This window comes from Phaethon lepturus, unplaced genomic scaffold, assembly GCF_000687285.1.
Source record: "Phaethon lepturus isolate BGI_N335 unplaced genomic scaffold, ASM68728v1 scaffold14979, whole genome shotgun sequence".
In the NCBI taxonomy this organism is placed as follows: domain Eukaryota; kingdom Metazoa; phylum Chordata; class Aves; order Phaethontiformes; family Phaethontidae; genus Phaethon; species Phaethon lepturus.
The window spans coordinates 11,227-31,316 of record NW_010561327.1 but is presented as its reverse complement, the minus strand read 5'-3'; the positions used below and the strand labels follow the sequence as shown (position 1 = coordinate 31,316).

General features: G+C 44.3%; 2 protein-coding genes across 4 annotated transcripts in view; one reads left to right on the top strand and one right to left on the bottom strand.

The window, feature by feature from the left end:
* The window catches only part of MFSD4 (major facilitator superfamily domain containing 4), a gene marked incomplete at its 5' end in the record, with an annotated part of 13,575 nt that extends 5,602 nt beyond the window's left edge, over window positions 1–7,973 (top strand). Inside the window, 7 exons of the mRNA XM_010293979.1 lie at window positions 615–777; window positions 2,466–2,581; window positions 3,653–3,826; window positions 5,693–5,840; window positions 6,513–6,583; window positions 6,789–6,909; window positions 7,618–7,973. Coding sequence (XP_010292281.1) covers window positions 615–777; window positions 2,466–2,581; window positions 3,653–3,826; window positions 5,693–5,840; window positions 6,513–6,583; window positions 6,789–6,909; window positions 7,618–7,682 — 858 coding nt within the window. The remainder of the gene's footprint in view (window positions 1–614; window positions 778–2,465; window positions 2,582–3,652; window positions 3,827–5,692; window positions 5,841–6,512; window positions 6,584–6,788; window positions 6,910–7,617) is intronic.
* A 10,021-nt stretch (window positions 7,974–17,994) lies between these two features.
* Window positions 17,995–20,090, bottom strand: part of ELK4 (ELK4, ETS-domain protein (SRF accessory protein 1)) — a 5,322-nt gene continuing 3,226 nt past the window's right edge. For all 3 annotated transcript variants that reach the window (XM_010293975.1, XM_010293977.1, XM_010293978.1), the window contains exons 4-5: window positions 19,243–19,362; window positions 17,995–18,093 (exon numbers count right to left, since the gene is read on the bottom strand). In XM_010293975.1, the coding sequence (XP_010292277.1) occupies window positions 17,995–18,093; window positions 19,243–19,362 (219 nt within the window). The remainder of the gene's footprint in view (window positions 18,094–19,242; window positions 19,363–20,090) is intronic.

Here is a 20,090-nt window from a genome sequence, read left to right as displayed (position 1 = left end):
ATGCTGAGCAACGTCTGCTAATGGCTGGAGATGGGCAAAGAGGTCTTGGAGCAGCTTGCTCTTCCCTCACAAAGAATTTCAGCCACAGAAGGTCTCCCGTTGAAACTGTTCTCTCCATAGGCAAAAGCTACTTTTTCATTATTATTCTTTGGGCAGAAGTGGTCAAATGCTTGGAAACAAGAACATTTCGGTTCTAAAGGGCAGGTATGGTGCTTCATGAGGGTTGTATTTAGGTGCCTTTTGTTCCGGTGTCCCTGTCCTCCATCCCAGGTGAATGGTCCCAAGCCTACCTGGCATCCCTCAGGGACTGGCAGGAGATGCCCCAGCCGTCCTCTGGGAGTCTTGACTCTCGACTTTTTTTTTCTTTTTTTTCCCCTCTCTACCCGCTCTCCCAACAAGCCGCCCTCCCTCCTGCAGTGGCTCCTTACCCCATTGCCAGCCCCTGTCCTTGCTCTGAGGTCAGGGCGGCGTGAGGCTGCTCCTGGGGCTTAATTCAGGCGCATCTATTCCAGATGCTGGGTCTGGCTTCCTAAAAGGCCCTTGCGACTGGGAAACTGTACTGCATTTTGTGCAAGACTTGTGTGGTGCTTACCTGCCCCTCTCTTCCTCCCCAGCTGCCGGTCCCCATCGCGGTGTTTTTCCTGCTCTACAAGGAGCGGATGGGGGCGGGCTTCCATTTTTTTTCGCTGCTGTCGGCCGACGAGCTGGCGATGGAGACGCGGCCCACGGAGAAGGACGATCTCTCTACCACTGTGCAGAGACCCCACGCAGCAGAAGGTGAGCTGGAGGCACCTCTCTTACGGGTTTGGAGGAACAGGGGGTGAGCAGGGGGAGAAAAAGCCGAATTTCTGAGTGTCTCCGTTGAGTTTAACAAGTGAGATCCCTCACTATTGTCTAAGGAGGAGACTCCCCAAAACATATACGTGAATGTAATCCAGAAGTACCCAAACAATCCAAACAGACAATTTGGTGCCCGGTTGCCCTCAAATTAGATGGGACCGTAACCCCTGAACAGAGATTAGTATCCTGCTGTTGGGACTCCAGGCTGCTTTTCTCCAAGCTGTCCTAAAACTAAACCTGGGCTCCCAAGTCGTTTAAGCACACGTAGAAGTTGTGCCTCTTAGTCCCCTTCTGGTTTTCAGTCAGGTTTTGAGCTGGCTCCGCTGACTGTTCAGTTTAAAAGTGGTCATCACGCTGCAGAATGCTGATTTTTATAACCTGAAAGGAATAAGGACAGCACCCTTGTTTGAGGGAAAAGTTCAACTCCAGCAATAGTTTGCTCTTGAACCTGTGACTACACCCTGTGTTGGGGACAATAGTAACATTGTTCTTTGCTACCCAAGAGAAACATATCAAAGTGCGTTTTTCAGCTAAATAGTGAATCTTGAAAGTAATCCTATTTTAGGGTTATCAGAGGAGTTTTTAGTGTTATTACAGAAGAGATGGCTTTACCCAAACAATAAAAGGAAATTTTAGGGAATACTTGAAGGTGGAGGCAGTTAGAGAAGTGGTGAGGTGCTACAGGGAAGGATCACAGGTATCCCTAATGGAGAGGGTTCTCTGGTGTCTGATAAGGTTGTGCTCATCTGATAGCATTTCCCTTAGCTGAGACACTGATGGTTTCTTTCCTCAGCCCAGCTGCCCATTTTCACACAACCCATTGGAGCTTCACGTTCTTCAGATCTCCATCTTCCTCTTAAACGCAGTTGAGATTAATCCTTAGAGAAGCAGGAAGGCTGTATGCTGACTGCTGCGATCTTTGACAGACACGTCTGTGCTGGCAAAATCCCTTCTTCCCCACAGAAGTAGTGAGAATTTCATCTGTGCCGTGCAGGAGCAGCTGTCTCACCTGTGCAGGACTCCAGGTGCCGTTAGCTTAGCACCAGCCCTCTGCACGCCCCAGAGCGGCGTGACGTAAGCGTGAGGACGGGACAGTCGGGAATTCCTGGGGTCCTGACCCCCAGCTTTGGCAGGCTGTGGTCTATTCAGAGGAGATGACACTAGCTGTGTATTTATCACTCTCTTTCCCAAAGTTGGCTTGTTTGGTTAAATACCATTTATCTGAGGAGCGTGAGCTATCCTGGGCAGGACTGTCCTGCATGGTGCTCCCAGGGTCGAGAGGCTCTGAGCACGAGTGCTACGATCGAGCGGGCTGTTTCTATTGATGTGAGAGCGGAGCCAGCGATGTGGAGCTCCTAAATGGGAAGAGGAGCACGAGCAGCTGCGGTAAGAGAAGCAGCAAGTATCCTGGAGAGGTAGGATCCCAGTCTGCGGACAGCAGCCCATAGCCATATCCATCTTCCTTCTGAAAGTTTAGAGGTAGGTAAAGAAAGAGGTTGTGCCAGCAGAGGTTAGTGGTGCTCCACGTTGTTCACGGTCCTCTGTGAACCTCCATTGCGGGTTGGCAACCACCCAGCCCCGGGGGGACGTTCCAGCTAAGTTTGCTTTGCATTGTTTTTCACCAGGTCATGATGACTTATTTAGCTGCTGCCAAAGCAAAAACTTCAGAGGGGCTTCTTACACCTACTTCGCAGTCCACATCACTGGGGCTCTTGTTCTCTTCATGACTGATGGGATTGTGGTGAGTTCAGCTGATAGAGGGATCTCGTCTGAGCAAAGCTATATGGCCGCCTTCCTTCCAAATCACTCGTAACAGCCCAAACCCGGCACACGTCCTCTGCGTGCAGTGGGCTGGACCTGAGGGTCTGCCGGTGCAGCAGTCTGGTGCCCAAGGTCGCTCGTTGACAGCTAATCAGTCAGGCTGATGCGTGCCCTGCTTCTCGGGAGGGTTTCGTGGCTTCTCCGAGGCTCTGCGTTGTTGCAGCTAGATTGCTACTGCTACTAACCTAGCCAGTTTAGAGCTGGAGTTGTGATGTTGTCTACTTGTACGCAGTGGAGGTCTCTTCTCGCTTCAGCCGAGAGGCAAGAACAGCTTCGTTTTTATTTCGTAAGAAGCGGGGGCTCCTTGTTTGATGGGTCTCCTGAGCCCTCAAAATCCAAGATGAGAGCATGCGGCGATGCTGCAGTCTCTGTAGCGGCCTGGCAGCACGTCCCCGGCCGGCGCGGTCACACGGGGCTCGCCGCGTGTAGCACTTCTGTCGGGGCGAGGAAGGCTCGCTCTTGGCTGGCAAGTTGCTGTTCTTTTTCTTTCAACAGTTTTGTCTCAGTCCCCTCGTGGTAAAATACTGCTGGGTCTTACTAGGGCATTAAATAGGGTTCTGGAAGATGAGCGGGGTTACACAAAGCGGCTGTCGGATACGGGAACTTTCCAGGGCCTCCATCTTCAAGGATGATCAACTCCGGGTTCTTAATGTGATACATTTTGAGAGTATGAACATGCAAAAGGACAAGACAGTCCCTAGGGAAGAGAGCATCTCTACAGATAAGAGCTTAGCACGCGTTTTGCCTAGTAATGCTGTTTAGCTCTCCTAAAAGGGCGAGACTTAAGTCCAGCGTTCTACTTCTGGTGGGAGCCTGTCTCCAGCTGCAAACCCTTGGGAGCAAGGTTCATTGAGATTTGGTAGCAAATCCATAGGTGGGCTCTCCAGCACTATCACAATACTGTGAATAATTGAGGGACAGGTTGAAGTTAAAGTTGCCAAGCCTGTAAGTCGTCACGTCAATGCGACATGCTGTTTTGTTTTCCCTGCAGGGAGAGTACTCGGGCTTCATTTACAGCTACGCAGTGGAAGAGCCTCTCTCCGTAGTACATAAAGTGGCCGGTTACCTGCCCAGCCTCTTCTGGGGATTCATCACGCTGGGCAGGCTGATCTCCATCCCTGTGTCCTACCGAATGAAGCCGGCAACTATGGTCTTCATCAATGTGGTAAGGCTGTTTCGACTGTGGTTTTCTTCCGCTTGCCTCCAAGATGCTGTCTGGTTTTGGTTTGATGTGCAGAACCTGCACCAGACCTTTGCATCGCTGCCTCTGCACCTTTGCAGCTGACTCCGGTGCACGGGGAAGCTAAGACTTGCAAGGCGATTGCACTGCTTTTCTGAGCTTGCTCCTCAGTTAATCTAACGTTAGATTTGTGAAAGCACGTGGTGAAGTGTCTGCTGACTCTATTTACTTTGCACGCTGTCCTCTCTGGCATTTACAGGGAATTTAATGCCCATGCTAACCATGGGAAGGGGAAGGCTGATAGTTCAGTAAATTCTCTGCTTAGACTGTAGTAGCTGTCAAAGAAACCAATGTGATGTGAGGTTGCTTAAATTAATAAAACACGTTCACTTGAAGAAAGAGGAAGGAGTCCTTTAAGGATATATAAGAAAGAATAGATGCATGTAAGGATGTGACAGACAACAGGGAGGGAGTTATTCCCATTTACACTTCTTACAAAAAAAAAAAGAAGAAAAGAAACAAGTGAGAAGGCAGTTAATTTACAATTTATTTAAACCAGAAGTTATTTTGGTAGCAAGTTTCACAGTTATTATTGCGAAGCCAAGGATATATAACAGGGTGATGAGAGAACAGGAGTGACAGTTCACGTTGAGACGTTTTGAAGATTTAGGCCAACGTCTTTTGCAGACAGGAGGTGGGTCAGGCAGCCGGCTGGGCACCTTGCTGCTGGTCACTTTAAAAACTGAGCTTAGAGACCAACAGAGACAGCCAAATGAAATGCGATTTGTCTTAAAAATGAGTGTAATCTCCTACTTCAGCACATAGTCACCACTTACATGGGAGCAGGGAAGCCTCGGCGTCAGCAGATCGGTCGCGGCTCTCTGATGTGGGCAGAGCCGTGCATCTCCTTGCTGCATGCCACCTTGTCCGAACTGCACGAGCGCTCTGCTAGCAAACCCGAGGACAGGACTTCTGCTTTGGCTGCTGCAGATGTTGGGAGAGAAGAGGGAATAGCCTCCAGCCTCGGATGGAAGCCGTCTCACTTCCCCTTAAAGGCAGTGGTGGTGGTATCATCCCAGGAGAAAAAGTCACTTGACTGACCCTGAACCCTTGGTGCAGCGAGTTGCATGTACGTACACAGCAGCTTGCAGCCGCTCGATCCAGTAAGATACACCAGCTCCTGGAGTCACGTCAGCGTTACAGCAAACTGCAGTTTGAAGCCGGTTTCTTTAGAACCCAAATTGCTCTTGTGTACATGCACACACCCATAATCGGAGCCTAAACAATTAAGAAAAAACAAGTTGAGTTGGTATTGCAGAGCTCCCTCTGCTGACTCTCTGTGCCATGGCTAGCCAGCCTGCATGGTTTTGCTATTATTTTTACACTACAGCAAGCCAGAGGTGAGGGCAAGTTTATTTAAATTTAGTTGGCTCTTTGGCTTTACTGCTGTGACTGGTTTCTGAGCAGTTGGTGAGAGTGAGTTAATGCCTTAACCTGCTGAATAAGACTTATTAGTGATTGAGACATGTAAATATTATGGAAGTAGCAGTACTATTGTATTTAAAGCTGCAGGAAAAAAGTATTTTTTTCAGATACTATCTTAAGTCTCTACCTAATGAAGTTGGGACTTAAGTACCAAGTTTCGTTGTTATGAAGTCCTGTTATAAAAAGTACCAAATTCTTTACAATAAAGGTAGGTAGATTTTATTTGGCTAGTTACTTCAGTTTTTCAGAGACTGTGATCTTTTTTCAGTGTATTTTCTTTTCCAGACTATTTTCTACAAAAATGATACAAAATAAAATGTAGAGCCTGCTGCAACTCGGTGCTGACTCTCTGTGTGGTGTTCACAGGTTGGAGTCCTGATAACCTTCCTCCTGCTCCTGATCTTCTCCTACAGCGTTGTCTTCCTGTTTGTGGGGACAGCGTCTCTGGGGCTGTTTCTCAGCAGCACGTTCCCCAGCATGCTTGCCTACACGGAGGACATCCTGCAGTACAAAGGTGAGCAGGGCTTTGGGAGCGCCTGGCCCACTTCGACAGCGGGTGGGCGTTCAAGAGCAGAGCTCGGCCACCCTCACAGCCAGCAGCCCCTGCCCTCCGCCGGGATGCCTAGGAGAAAGAGCTACTTTAGAGTACGATGTTCATTCAAGCTTCTAGCCAGCAAACCAGGCTCCACAAATCCCAGCTTCGCTGTACTAATAACTTACTTCTACAGGCAGGGATCTGGACTGGGTCTTAGCTTCCGGCAGCTTTAGGGCTTTTGGGGACCGACAGGAATGCTTACAGGGAGCAAGTTTTGAAAACATCATCCAGATTATCAGTGAACACAAAATCCTAGAGTTTGGCCAGCTCTTACAGGAGGTCGCTGCCAACCTCCATCTGTGGGGCAGCCATACAGAAGAATGAAAATCTTTCCAGCAAGAAGCAACCTCACTTCTGCCAACAGAGATAAGTGACAGAACAGGAGATGGTTTTTTGGCTCAAACTTTTACCTTTCTGCACTACCGCGGGTTAGAAGAGGCCTTCTCGACACTTAGCTGGGAATGTACACTAAGTATTTGTAAATCCTGTATGGAGAAATCCATGAAAGAGCAGTTTAAAGAAGCCACAGGCTGGTCCTGCTGGCTGTTTCACCCGTTCCCTGCCAACATCACTTGCACGATTTCTTTGCAGGCTGTGCCACAACCGTGTTAGTGACTGGAGCTGGAATTGGAGAGATGGTACTACAGTTACTGGTGGGATCGGTAAGTGTAGACAGGGCCTGCCAAAAACCAGCTGGAACTTCTAAGTAGTAAACCTTAGTCCTGGTTTTGGACAGCTGCTGGGAAAAAGCACTGCGTTGCCCTTGAGCTATCAAACTGCTGTAAAGCTCTGACCGAATGCTAGTTAGGTATTTGAGTGCTATGATGACATGGCTGCTCCCTTTTTCTTTTCCCCCTCCAACTGCAGATTATACATGATCAGGGCAGCTACAGTTTCCTGGTCTGTGGGATGATCTTTGGAGGCTTGGCCTTTACCTTCTACACGTTCCTCTTGTTTTTCCACAGGATGTATCCCAAGCCCTCATCAGGTAAGAAAGCACCAGCACTCAGCCTGGCTTTATAATGAGAGGAAGAGTGGCATATGCATCAATACGTAACCAGGGTGCAGCACTTCAGCAAAATGCAAGGAAATGTTTATTTTACTGCTGCTTCCTGTCCCCTCTTCCTGCTTTGACTTGCCCACAAAGCCTTGGCAGCCATAACTCAGGCCTTGCTTGCTTTTCTGCTGGAGAAGCAAGGAAAAAAGTAGGAACGGTCTGCAGATCACAAAGGAAAGATAAAGCACAGAGGATGCTGGCTGTGAAAGGGCTGCCGTGCTACTCTGCAGAGCTACTACTACCATGAGTAAGTCCTCCTAGGGCAGACTGAGCAAACTTCCCTACGCTGTTCCCTGGCTAAAATCCAGGGAACAAGTGGATCTGCCATCCAAAGGCAGCTGTCAGGCTCTTGGGAAAAGCCTCACTGATGAAGGATTTCCCTTGGGTGTTGCCTCAGTCTGCATGCACTATTTGCTTTTATAAGCACCTTTTGTAAAAGGAGCACTGCGTGACAGGCAAAGCCCTTGTCCGGGTTACTGGGAGCGGAGGCTTTTCTTCCAGGACCAGCGAAGTAAACAAGCTGGTGGTGTGGTGGGTGATAGAATAGCAACAGCCGTGTTTGGGAGAGCTCACGCACATTCCCCTAAAGCTCAACCAAATCGGTACCTTCTGCTGAAGCATCTAATGCCAATTTTGCAGATACAGATGATGCCTCACCTGACAAACCAGCAGTAATGGATGACACCGGACAGTATCAGCGCTAAAGAAGTGGGCAAGCCCTAGACCAGCAATAAAACAACACACAGTTAAGCATTACTATTAAGGATGATTTCACATTTAATGACTGAATCACGCAAGTTTTCTGCAATCAAAAGCACATTAGATTGGGTAAGTCAGAATCAAGAAAACATCCTAAAACACTGCATCAAGCTAAGCACAAGTTGCCCGTGTCACATGTACCAAAAAAGAAGAGTGTAAGCGTCAGACTGACCTTGTGTCTGAAAGGCTGCAGCGTATGGCAGGGATGATGGGAGAAGAGTTACTCCTGCAAATGAACCACCTTTCTTTCTTACCAATTCAGGATGGAGGGTGGGAAGGAAGAAGTTCTTTCTGTTCCGTACGTAAGACTATCTCCTGGCTTAGTCATTGAACTTAGCAGATTTTTCTTTCAGCTTGTAGCGTACAGAAGCCCCTACAATCTACAGCACACGACTGGAGTTGAATTCATTTTTTGTGCAACACTGACTCTAGTACATGTCAGTCACCTCTGACTTGACCTTTTCCCCACCCAAAGGGGAAAAAAATCACACAATTGGTAGAACCCCCCAGGTGCACAGTGGTAGCAGGACCTGTCTGTATTTGCACAGTCGATTCTTGCCTATTACACAGTATCGCACACGTTCACTAAGACAGCGTCTTACGCAGCATGCTAGGGCCTCTTGATTATTAAAATCATTAGCTTTTTTTCTTTTTTTTAGAGTAAAGAATGAGTTGTGATGGTTTGTTTTGCTTTATGTCACTAGTTTAGCTGCTACAGTTGCAGTGTCTTTTAGGGTGGTTTTATTTCTAGCTTCCAGTTGAAGCTTTAAACAGAGGTATTTGGGAGCCAGCCTCCAGCTGCTTAATCTGTGCAATACTTACTTATTATAACAGGTGCCTTCTGTAAGGTACTCTTATAACCCACGCATGACCCATTACAAGCTACGAAGAAAGGACTGGCTTTAGCAGAGCATAAAGCTACATACATCTATTTCTTCAGTGAGTGATTGGACATGTACTTTTTGCTTTAACTGCTGTATGTGGATGTACATATGTATGTGTGTATATAAAGCAGTGTTTAATTAAAGGTGATTGATTGCTAGATTCTCAGTATGACTGGACTCGGGTAACTTACTTAAGCTGTTTCTGGCCAAGACTATCAGTTACTCCCTTCACCAGTTCTGGCTTTCAAACTCAGGCCGAATCTAACAGCTGTTTAAGCTGAAGTGGGTTTAGCATTTATGTTTTTCCAAGCAGTAGATCTTACCTTCTGTAAACATCTCCACAAGCTCCCAGGGCTGGTTCTGTAGAAAACCTCTCAAAGGAGCAGACTGGTTGAATTGACGGTGTAGCTGAATGCACATCAGGCCAATGCAGGAAGGGGGTAAATGCAGTTGAATTTTGGGCTTAACTCAGCTGTAGACTGCAGCAGCCCTCCTGCCTCACATCCCCAGCGCAGTACCTGCTGTAATTCTTCTCTAGCACCACAGGATGCCACTGTTACTCTCCTCGAGATACCCAGAAAACCCATTTGCAGCAAAAAACCCCAATCTGCCATTAATAGAGCCCCTCCCACCATGACTGCATTCTCTCCATCCCTGAACAGAGGAAGTGAGCAGGGAACAATATGCCGAGGGAGTTTATTCTGAAAGAAGTCTGCTCAGATTACATACACATCACACCAGGGACTGTCAGCTATTAAAAAAGTAGTATCTTGTCCCGTCCTTGCAGATTGGTTAATAGCTAAACGCTATTGCATTTCTTCTGTTAAAGTGTACTTGACAATTCAAATCTCCGCTTTGCTGGCGGCAGTACATATAGAATGGAGCTACTCACCCAAGGAAACTTTCACCAGAAGAGAACAGTACCCGAGTCGGCACAAAGCCCGTGCAGCACGGCAACGCTAGCACCAGCAGCTCCGTCCCCATCCAAGCACGATGTGAGGGAGCCCGCGCTGCTGTGAAGGGACAGGTTAGCTCAAGGTCTGATGAACTCCCTCGTTTTATCACAGAGCAAGCTGCGCTGCAGCTGTAACTTTCAATTTCCTCTACTGAAAAGAGCAGTCAAAAGATCAGAAACTTTGTTAAAAATATTTATTTAAAAAAATACAATTGTTTTGCATGTCTGGTTGCACATAACTATTAACATATGATTGACTTGAATAATTTGCTACAATGCTTTTTTTAAAGCCAGCTTGCATTATACAAAGCAAATCCCTCTGTCAGTTCTTACATAAAATAGTTTTCTTTAACTATTCCCACCCCATTTTTAAAAAAGATTGCAATACATTGATTTTTTTTTTTTTTGCACAAAAATTGAAGCAATAGAAAAGTCACCTGATTTCTCAGGAAAGACCTTCATTATGTTTGAATAACAACTGCCAATACGCCACTCTAAAAGCGGCATTTGTTACTCCGAAGTGTCATTCATTACAGTGCACTTCCTCCAAAGTAAGTTTTGCATTTTAAACTTTGCCTCCAAATTGTATTCAAACCTGAAATGTGTTCAAATAACTGCATATCTGCTATAATCAAGTTGAGCAGACTTTTTTTCCAATATGGTATCAACATGTTGAAGGTCTTCCTAATATGTTATCTTGGAAGGTTAAATAAAAGCAAATTTAGTAACACTGAACAATTACTGAAAACTTTGGCTATTTATGTACTTGCATTACATATCAGCATTTTTTTTTAAACACAATGGCATTAAGATACTCTTATTATAAGGTCTTATTTTCAAGAAAAGTTAGACTGAGAAGCTATTCTCTCCCAGGCAGGTTTACCCAACTGTAACGAGAGCACCAAAGCGGTGTAAGATTACAGTTGTCTCTAAAAGACCGTGTCTAGAAAAAGTCTCCAGTGGTAGGAAGTTAGACACTCACTACAACGGAACTTGCTTTGTCTCTTGACTTAGATTTTTAAATTTTTTTATATATATAAAAAAAAAATAATGCAATTCTGTTCTGGAAAGAGTAACTGAAAACATTCTCTCTGCTACTTTCCATGTAATTTTTGACACTGATGGTTCTATTAAAATTACAGGAAAGTAAAATGGAATCCATTTCAGAGTTAAAGAGTAAGTTAACTGATTGTCTGCTTGGTCTGCGCCAAGCAGAGATGTCAGAGCTGCTCTAGTATTAAAAACGCTGCAGATATCATTTTGCTTATTTGCAAAGAACCCAGGTTAACCTAAAAATTCAGTTGAGGAGTAAACACTATGGGCATCAGAAAGTCACTTTCCAAAACAGATGTGCACTTCAAAAATAAACAGAACAACAACTGTCACCACACATTACCACAGCTGATTAGGTTGCTTAAACTCCCCTCCCCTGACTCTGTCTGAGCCATGGACAAAAAGCTGCAAGGACCAGATTCTCAGCTGGTGCAAGTTAGACCAGTTGCAGTGAAGCCAACAGATCTATTCTGATTTACAAGCTTCTGGCTTCCAATTCAAATCTGCCATCGGCTTGCTCAAAGATTCTCAGAATTCCCAAGACAAAGTCTCATGCTGGTTAACAATCCCTATTCAGGGACATTTCAGTCCCAGATTAATTCCAGCTGTCCTAATATACGTTAGAGGAGACAACCACTCTCCTTACCATACATGTTGCTAAAATTTTCCCATTTATTCATCTCTATTATTAAGAATATACTTCTCAGCTATAAAAACAGGGGCGGGGGGGAAGATAAGCATTAAATGTGCTACTGTACTTATCACAAAACACTGTGACGTACATAAGGCCATCTGGTAACACTGCAACAGAATACAAACAAGATTTTAAAAGGGAGTTTTAGAATACAACTTTTTTTTTTTTAAAACTACAATGAATAATCTCAACCCTGTTCACAGAGAATTAACGTTAAAACTAGTACATCATATATATAAAACTCTGTGCAACTGAACAACAGCAGAACAAAAAGTCAACACAATCCTATAAAGCAGTTTCAAAGCCTGAAGATTTAAGACATGCTAGCCAAAAAAAAAAAAACACAACACATCTCAAGGAGCCTAGAGCAAATCCAGGTATTGTAAACCCCCCACCCCAGCACACAGCACACACTAGGAACCATGCAGAGGCCATCCTCAAAGCCTTCCCGTGTTTAAAAAAAAACAGAACAAAACAGAAAACAAAAAACAAAACCACTCAAACAAAAAATAAAAATCAAAAACAACAGCTTCCAGTTATTAGTACAGCACTGCTGCATGTACTGCTGAAGGACTGAAATGGGCTCTGAACACGCCTTCCAACCTCTCCTCCCCTCTCCTTGCTGTGTGCGCTGCTTACGGTTCATTGTCTCCGTTAAAAGACCCCTGTTTTCCGAAGGTTCGTATTTATCCTCTTACAGCCCCTGCCAAAAACCCTACTTTGAGATGAAAACCTTCTGCAACGCATGGTCTCAACAGAGAAGCAAGTGTTTTAAGTAAAAAAGAAGTCCAAACTTTTGTTCCATGAACATAAAACTATTCAAAGACACACTTAAGACACTTTTTTTAGAAGATGTGGCATACAACAATGTCAAAGATGCATTTAAAAGTAACCTTTGGCAACCAATTAGTCCACACTGTGGTATAACTGATCTGAGTACTAAAAAAAAAGAAAAAAAGCCCCCAAAAACCTCACCAGCATGTGCAAAACATTTAAAAGTGGCAACTGCGCAGTGCAGTATTTGCTTTGGGAGTACACGGTAAGGGTTATTTATACAAATCTGGAAGCCAGACTAGGTAACGAACACACATCCTGCCAGGCAGTGAGCATGTGTACACACGTATGTTCCCGTGAAGAGAGCTAAACGATGCGTCTAAAAACAAGTTTTCAGCTCTCAAAGTATGCTTTTTGTCAGATGTCTGGAATAGCTCCACAGTCGAAGTCTTCTACTACATTCTTTGGGAGAGGGTAAACAAAAATAAATTCTAGTCAGTTTTATTTTTGTAGAATAATTTCTATGAAGCGGACATCCTGCTGTCCCGAAAGGGACATACATTGGCACACACATTCGAGAAGAAGCATCGGGCCCTGCCCAGCTTTCTTACCTTGCAGATCACATTTTTTTTGCAAAGCACGGTTATGGTCAGCAAAGCTGCATCCTCCAAAAAGAATCAACGTTCTGCAGTGAACGTATTCTCCCTTATTTTTTGTTCTTTGAACAAAGGTAAGAATAATATTCCTCAGTTCAAGGTCCACTAGACACCCAAAACCAAAGCTTAACCTTTCTGCTTTAGATGGCACCAAGACAGTCAGGAAATTTCAACAGACGGTCTGTTGATGATAAACACAGATTGCAAAAATACGGCAGCACTGCCACCACTGCAGCTTTGTAGCTCCTATATTACATGATATTATCCTTATGACTCAAAGCAGGCTATGGAGAAAAGATTTAGTTCTATTTTCAAAAATTCTCCTCTGTCCAGAATCAGCTTTTACAAAGGGCTCCTACACGATCAACACTACTCGCTCAAATGCCGTGTCCGCAGATGTGGCTCCAAGACAAAGCCTTTTGCAGTAACAGCCCTGAAGGACTGTGTAAAACGACTGTCACTGCTTTTTATCTTTTAATCATCTGACAGCCTCTGACTTCAGCAGATCAACTTTAGCATGTCACATATTAACCACCACTCGATGGCAACAGCCAAAGGCTTCCACATTAAGCAGATTTACTAATACTGTTTAGGCTAAACAGCAGCCATTGCCAATTACTGTTTAATTAAATTCAAATCAAATCATAAAAATTCCTGTTTAGGCAAGACGTACTATACCTTATCAAAACATCCTGAACAGCTTCTAAGCAACATGATTGCAAGTCTAATGGATTTTCAACTTATCTGCCGAGTGTAAGATCCTGTGGGGCTCAGGCTGTTTGTTTGCAATACCATGCTCCGTGACTATTAAGACAAAATAAACTATCCATACCCAGGACCTCAGAGGCCAGAAGGTACGTGTATTTCTTACGCAGGAGAAGTAAGGAACAAAACAGAACAAAATTGTTATGGACACCCAAAACTCAAACATCAAGTTTTAAAATACCTGTCAACTTTGACAATGTTCCTTAACTACCGATGTAGTTTATTTTCATAGCTGACAATACCAAGATAGCCTCTTGATACAACACTGAGATGTGTCTTGTAAACAAATATGCATTAAAAATGGAAGAGGTTAAATCGTATAGTAAAACATGAGTACATACAAAAATGCTATAAAACAGTAGCAAAAGGTAACTAACAGATACATGAATAAACCATGGGTAGCCAACAGACTGTCAGAACCGAGGGTTCTGACCTGAGCGCTAGAAAAATGCTACGGAAGTGGGTCAGAACTCTGCGCCTGTGCTGACCTGAGAAACCGCATCAACGCGCTAGGCTAGCTCTTTCATCCAAACTCAGCCTGCAGAAGTTCTCGCGTGAAAGTTGAAGTCACGAGGGCATCTGACATTAATGCATCTCGCTGCACTTTGGAAGGCTGCGTCGGGGGAGATACGCCTGTAAGCGGCCTCCACTGGGGTTCAAATGAACACTGTAAAAAACAAGAAGAATCTATTTGCTAGGTATCTGAGGTTTTAAAACATATCAGAGGGAGAACTTATCCCGAACAAACCACTGAACAGCCAAAGGCCTTTCATATTGCAATGCACGCTCCATTATACCAGAAATTGCATGGATACTGAAGTCTTAGGATGCTGTAAGTAAAAACAATGAATTCTCCAATTCAAGGAATTTTATCACTTCCTGACCTATTGCAAAATGCAACTCAAATGTGCCAAAGACAGTGCATAGGAATTACATTCAGCTGTCACTGCTGCAGACCGATTTCTGAAACAAGGATCTAGACTTAAGCTGCTAAGAAAAAAAACAAAACAACTTTCCTCCATCACCCTCAGTGCTAGGATCACATTCTCTGAAAACAGGTAAGACAAGAACAGGTATGGTTCTATAACCGTAGGCTATTATTAACACGTTTCTGCTTTCCATGGATTGTTTCTGCTAGCAGCACGTGTTGCTAGTGGCATCCTGACAATTCAGGATCTCAAAAAAGCCAGACATAGCACACACAGCAACAGCGGTGCAAGCTTTTCAGCTCTGCAGTACTATTATACAGCAGCAGTGACGTGTAAAAGAGATTTCCAGAAGCAAGACAGATGTTCAGCTTCCATGCTTCATCCAGTCTAATTCTACCACCATCTATGAATTAACCGATGCAAATACTACCAAGCATTCAACAATACCATGGCTACTTCAGCAACACGAACTGTAATGTAATAAAATGCTTCTGTAATGCTGCATTATTATTTTTTTTAAACCAACACGGTACTATACCCATATTACAGACTGCTAACATGATAATTAAAAGAGAGCCTATATTAACCCCCACCTTCCCGACACTAAATTAAAAACAAGTTGCAATGAGCTGCAAACTGCTCCTGAAGTGAGCTAGTAAAAGTACCAGCAATTCACATAACCAAGCTCCAAGAAGTCACAGCGACACTGTGCTCTGTCCGGAATGTGATCCAAAAAAGCTGGCAGTTACGTACTTGTTAGTAAATGTGTTTTTAATGAGGCAGCGTATATACAAGATACTATTACCTTACGTGACCTGAAAGTTGTAACGGAGAAAAGGTGAGCAAGCCTCTCCTCTCCCACCTCCCCATCCCTTTCGGCTTGCTTTCCCAACTGCCTCCTGAGATTAGAATCCTGTATGGGACTTTTTTTTCCCTAGGCAGGTGGCTTAAGAAGCAAAAGCAATCATCTTCTCAGTGCCATCTGTCAGGAAGCTGGGCATTACCAGATTGAAACCAACCCATAGAGGCTGTATTTCCATATTAACTTTCTCTGAGGAAGGTATTCCCGAGCGTGAACGTGTATCTCTACCACCAGCTATGGCAGTGCAATCTTCCTAAGTTACTGGGAGAAGAGTGTGAAACCAGGCCAAGCACAACGGACAAGCTATATTAGCATTTGATTCTCTTGCATACCTATGCTGAAAGTGATACAGTTTACAAAAAATTAAGTGCATGTGTGCACATACACAACTTTTACACAAATAAACTTGGCTTTTCTCCATAGGGGACAAGGAAAGGGAAGCAATTAAATTGCAAGTCTTTAGTGCTCATTAAGTATTTTTAAATTCTAATCCTAGTCTGCAATGTTGCTCTCAAGTCCACACACTTGGTGGGCGTAAAATCGGCCAACTTAAAACAACCATTAAAAGTGCTGCTATTGATATATAGCTATATATATTTTCTAGAGCAGACTCATAAGCCCTCATGCAAAGCAGAAAATTCCAGGTGCCTGCTCTTAATTATGATCTGCAGCTTGCTTTCTGCATTTAAAAAAAAAAGTCAATATTGCACATTGTCATTTTAAGAGCCACTGGCACAGGAACTTTGTCCTGCATCTGATGATGACTAAAATGCGAAGCAGTATTATGCCTCTGACGTAACCGAACAGGAAGACAGTTCACTACATGAGCTCACTCCCTGCTAACTCCACCTAAAGATAGGCACTCTCTTTCCTCCCACCGGGCAGGGGACTTTCTGGATGAACAGTGCCCAAAAAGCAAGTCCATTACACCCATCTGTCTAGGGTGTCATGTCAGGAACATACTAAGCGGTTTACGTATTTCAATGCTAGAATATAGAAAGATAACGTCACTGCAGTAAATTAAAGCCGTGGGTATTGTCATACACTTTAAAGTGAATTCAGAGTCTGCAAAAGTGGCAAAAGGAAAACTCTGGAAAGCTCGAGTTCACCACTTCACCGTAAGATAGGTGCAATATATACAGCGTACACTGTCAGCTCCTCTTGCTGCAAAGGTACAATCTTCCTTTGCTCATTAAAACTTTGAAGCCAGCCAGTGAGGTTGCTAAAGGAAAGAGACGGTCTCCATCTGTATTCTAGTGGGTATTTTATGGAGAAGATCATCTTATGTCACCAACTCAATGTACACAGTAGCAAACAGAAGTTGCTGCCTGACATCAGATGCTCAAAGTGGAAGGGCACACTGCCCAGCACCAACAGACCAAGACATCCAGCCTCTGAGGGGCCCCGAGCGGAGAGTCTCTCCTCTTTCATTCCTCAGTTCTCTTAAAAGGCCTCCTGAAGTTTAAAAATCCAACTACGTATTTAATTTCATCAGCATTTCAAATGGGTCTGGAAACTAATCTTGTGCTAATCCATACACACATGGCCACCAAGAAAAGCAACACAAGCACAAATTTACAGTAAGGTTGATACACCATGGTACCTCTCTCAGCTGGCTGTACACACTGAGCCTAACTTATTTTGGGTCCGAGTGCTTCCTCCAATGAAAAAAGCAATCCATCTAAACCAAAATTTGAGACAAGAGCTTTTAGAAGAGGAACTTCTCTGCTTCAACTGTGGGAAAAGAGCAGTAACGTTAATGCTCAGTTCTCACTCACTGTTTAGGTCTGAAACTCTAGCATCAGGCAGCAACCTCACCAAATACAGACTCGTCCTCAAAACCTCATGTAAAATCCACCATCCTGCTAATCTTCCAGCAGCGAGATTACAGGCTTTGTAACAGGTCTCTGGCACAAGAAATGTTTGGACTTCAGCATTCAAACTTTCTGAGAACTGAAGGGAAGTACTACCACCATTCATTTGTCTCCAACACCTTGCCTCCTCACCGAAGAGAAGGCAGGGAAGCATCCAGAAGCTAGCCAGACCGCTTCTGTGAAGGGCTGGACTGTCGGCATACGATGCCATTCAAAATTTGTCCGTATCTCAGTAACACCACCATTGAATATTCCTTGAAAATTTCTCCCTGCAAAAAGACAATATGTTTTTACAGCAGAAAAGACGCAGGCTCTTTTGTTGCTGCAGAAGTTATCAGGCCCCAAGGCAAAGCCGATGCACACACCCCTTTCCCAAGCATTTCCTGGAATGCCAGCTTCGATCATGATTAGATTTCTTCGTGCCAAGCACAGGAAGCAGAAGAACAGAGGGTTTTTCCAAGAGTCACAGAGAAAAGACTTCTCTGACACCGTTTACTGCAATCAGTGCAGACTCAGTTACTGCAACCCCAACTGAAACTCCCTTTAACCATAGCGAAGTCTTCCGAACGAAGGAGGGAAGAGAAGAGACTGGAGCTTCAGCTCCTATTAAGGCGTTTGCATATACATTCCCAACCTGGGTCTTCAAAAAAGGGAATTTTGCAAAAAAAGGCATTTTAATTGGGAATGGCAAAAATTATGATTGTTGATATTCTCTGTGGAATTATAAATTGCTCATTTAAAAAACATGGTTAAATATAAGTGTCATATCTTTCCCTTGCTTGCCAATATGTCCTTTCCATGAGTTCATGTGCTATGTCTTCTGTAGATCAGGGGAAAATGGGCCAGGGGTAGAGGGTCCATCCAGTCCAGAGAGAGTAAATGGGCCATGACTGTTCAGCACTGATGGAAACTAAGAGACAAAACAAAAATTATTAGGGAAGAGGCCATTTTAATTTACTATTCCTCTCATATTCGTGCATATAAAAGCTCCCCCAGGAAAAAAAAAAAAAAAAAACACAACAAAAAACAAAAAAACACACAACAAAGAAAAAAACCCCAAACTTTCAAAGAATCTTTTTGGCTTTCCCCAAGTAATTTACTTTTTAAACGCCACTGCATCACAGACTACAGCAATCCAGCTACCATAAGCAGCGTCACCAGGAGGACCCAGTCCGTAACCTCTGCACTGAGCACCGCCCAGGTCCTAAACTAGTAAGTAACTTTAAAACAGGTTGTTGGGAAACCATGGTCGAAATTGTTCCTCAGTTAATGATCAGCTATTTATAGAGAAAAACGTCCAATGCATTTTCAGACCTACTTGTTTAGTCCCTATCCTCACGGTACATATAAGCTACTTCCTTCATCTCCGTGGAGATAACAGATAGAAACCCAGAAGACAACTAGTTAAATTTTACCCTTTGCCTAAGCAGACTCAGGCAACAGATGTGGTTATTCCAATTCCAAAGTGGAAGGTGAAGGAAGAGCATGAGTAATTACAACTAAAGGATTATTTAGCGGACTTTTTTTCCTTATGTATTAGTTAAACAAAAATATTTATTAAAAACAGTGAAGCTGAGAATTTCCAAACAGAAAAGAGCAGAATAGATCACAAAGAACTGTGCTACGTATTGCCACAGAGATCATACAATCTTCTTTCTTACTAGTGGTGAGATTTAATTAACGTCTTTCAACAGAAGAGGCTGTTAACAAATGATTAAACCAAGCTATAGAGTAGTAAAATTCCATTTCCAGGAAAATCTCAACCACTGAAGTTACAGGGAGGCAAGTTTTACATGAGGGACAGACCTAAAAAAAAATAAAGTAATCTATCTCTAGCTACAGCACAGACTGCTGTTTAATTCAAAACATTTCTGAAATACCAACATTTACAATACACTTAAATAAAACTGGGTAAGCATGAAAATTAAACGCTCTCAAACGCTAACGCAGGGGACAGAGAACAAAAAGGTCACTTTTATCTACATCAGATATTTGGGCTAACTGATCCCTGCAGGTCTGCTGAGGAAGGTACTGACAAGCACAGAGGGATTGGCTAAACTTGCTGGAACTTACTGTTAGCACCTTGCAACCTTGCAGGACTGAGAGGAGCAACTGGGCTTAGCGTACTCCAGAAATGAATACTGGAGAGCAAGGGACTTGGGGTCAGCAAGATGGGAGTCTGCAAAACACACGAAGACAGTCAGCTGTGTGAAACCCGCGCCGTGAACAACGCACAGAGCGTGTAAATCCAGCCGCGATAATCTCAACTCCTGCAGCTGCCTCCGAGGGCTGGGTCCAAATTTCAGGAACTCCCATCCCCTCCTTCCGCCACCTCCTCCTCCTCCCTTCAAACCCCACGGCAGCAGCAGCCGCCATCCGGCTCTCCCTCCCCTCGCTGAGCGGTTGGCCCTCTCTTCCCAACAGCTGCCAAATCCTGCTGCACCCTACAGCAAACCGGCTCCTCCTGCAGTTCAGCATACAGCACCTGCAAGGGACTTTGGAAAACTCAGTCCGGGAACTTAAAAAGAGCTGAGAGTGGGCACAGGCATGGTCTGGGCGACACTGACAACGTAAGCCACAACAAAAGACATTTACATCCAGGTTCTGAATATTCTGGATGTTCCAGGTTCACCGGCCAAACACTTCAAAGGGTGCCAAAAGAGCAACTGCACTTGAATACAGCACCTGCAAGGGACTTTGGAAAACTCAGTCCGGGAACTTAAAAAGAGCTGAGAGTGGGCACAGGCATGGTCTGGGCGACACTGACAACGTAAGCCACAACAAAAGACATTTACATCCAGGTTCTGAATATTCTGGATGTTCCAGGTTCACCGGCCAAACACTTCAAAGGGTGCCAAAAGAGCAACTGCACTTGATTTTTTTTTCCTGTCTTCAGCCATTTCAGTT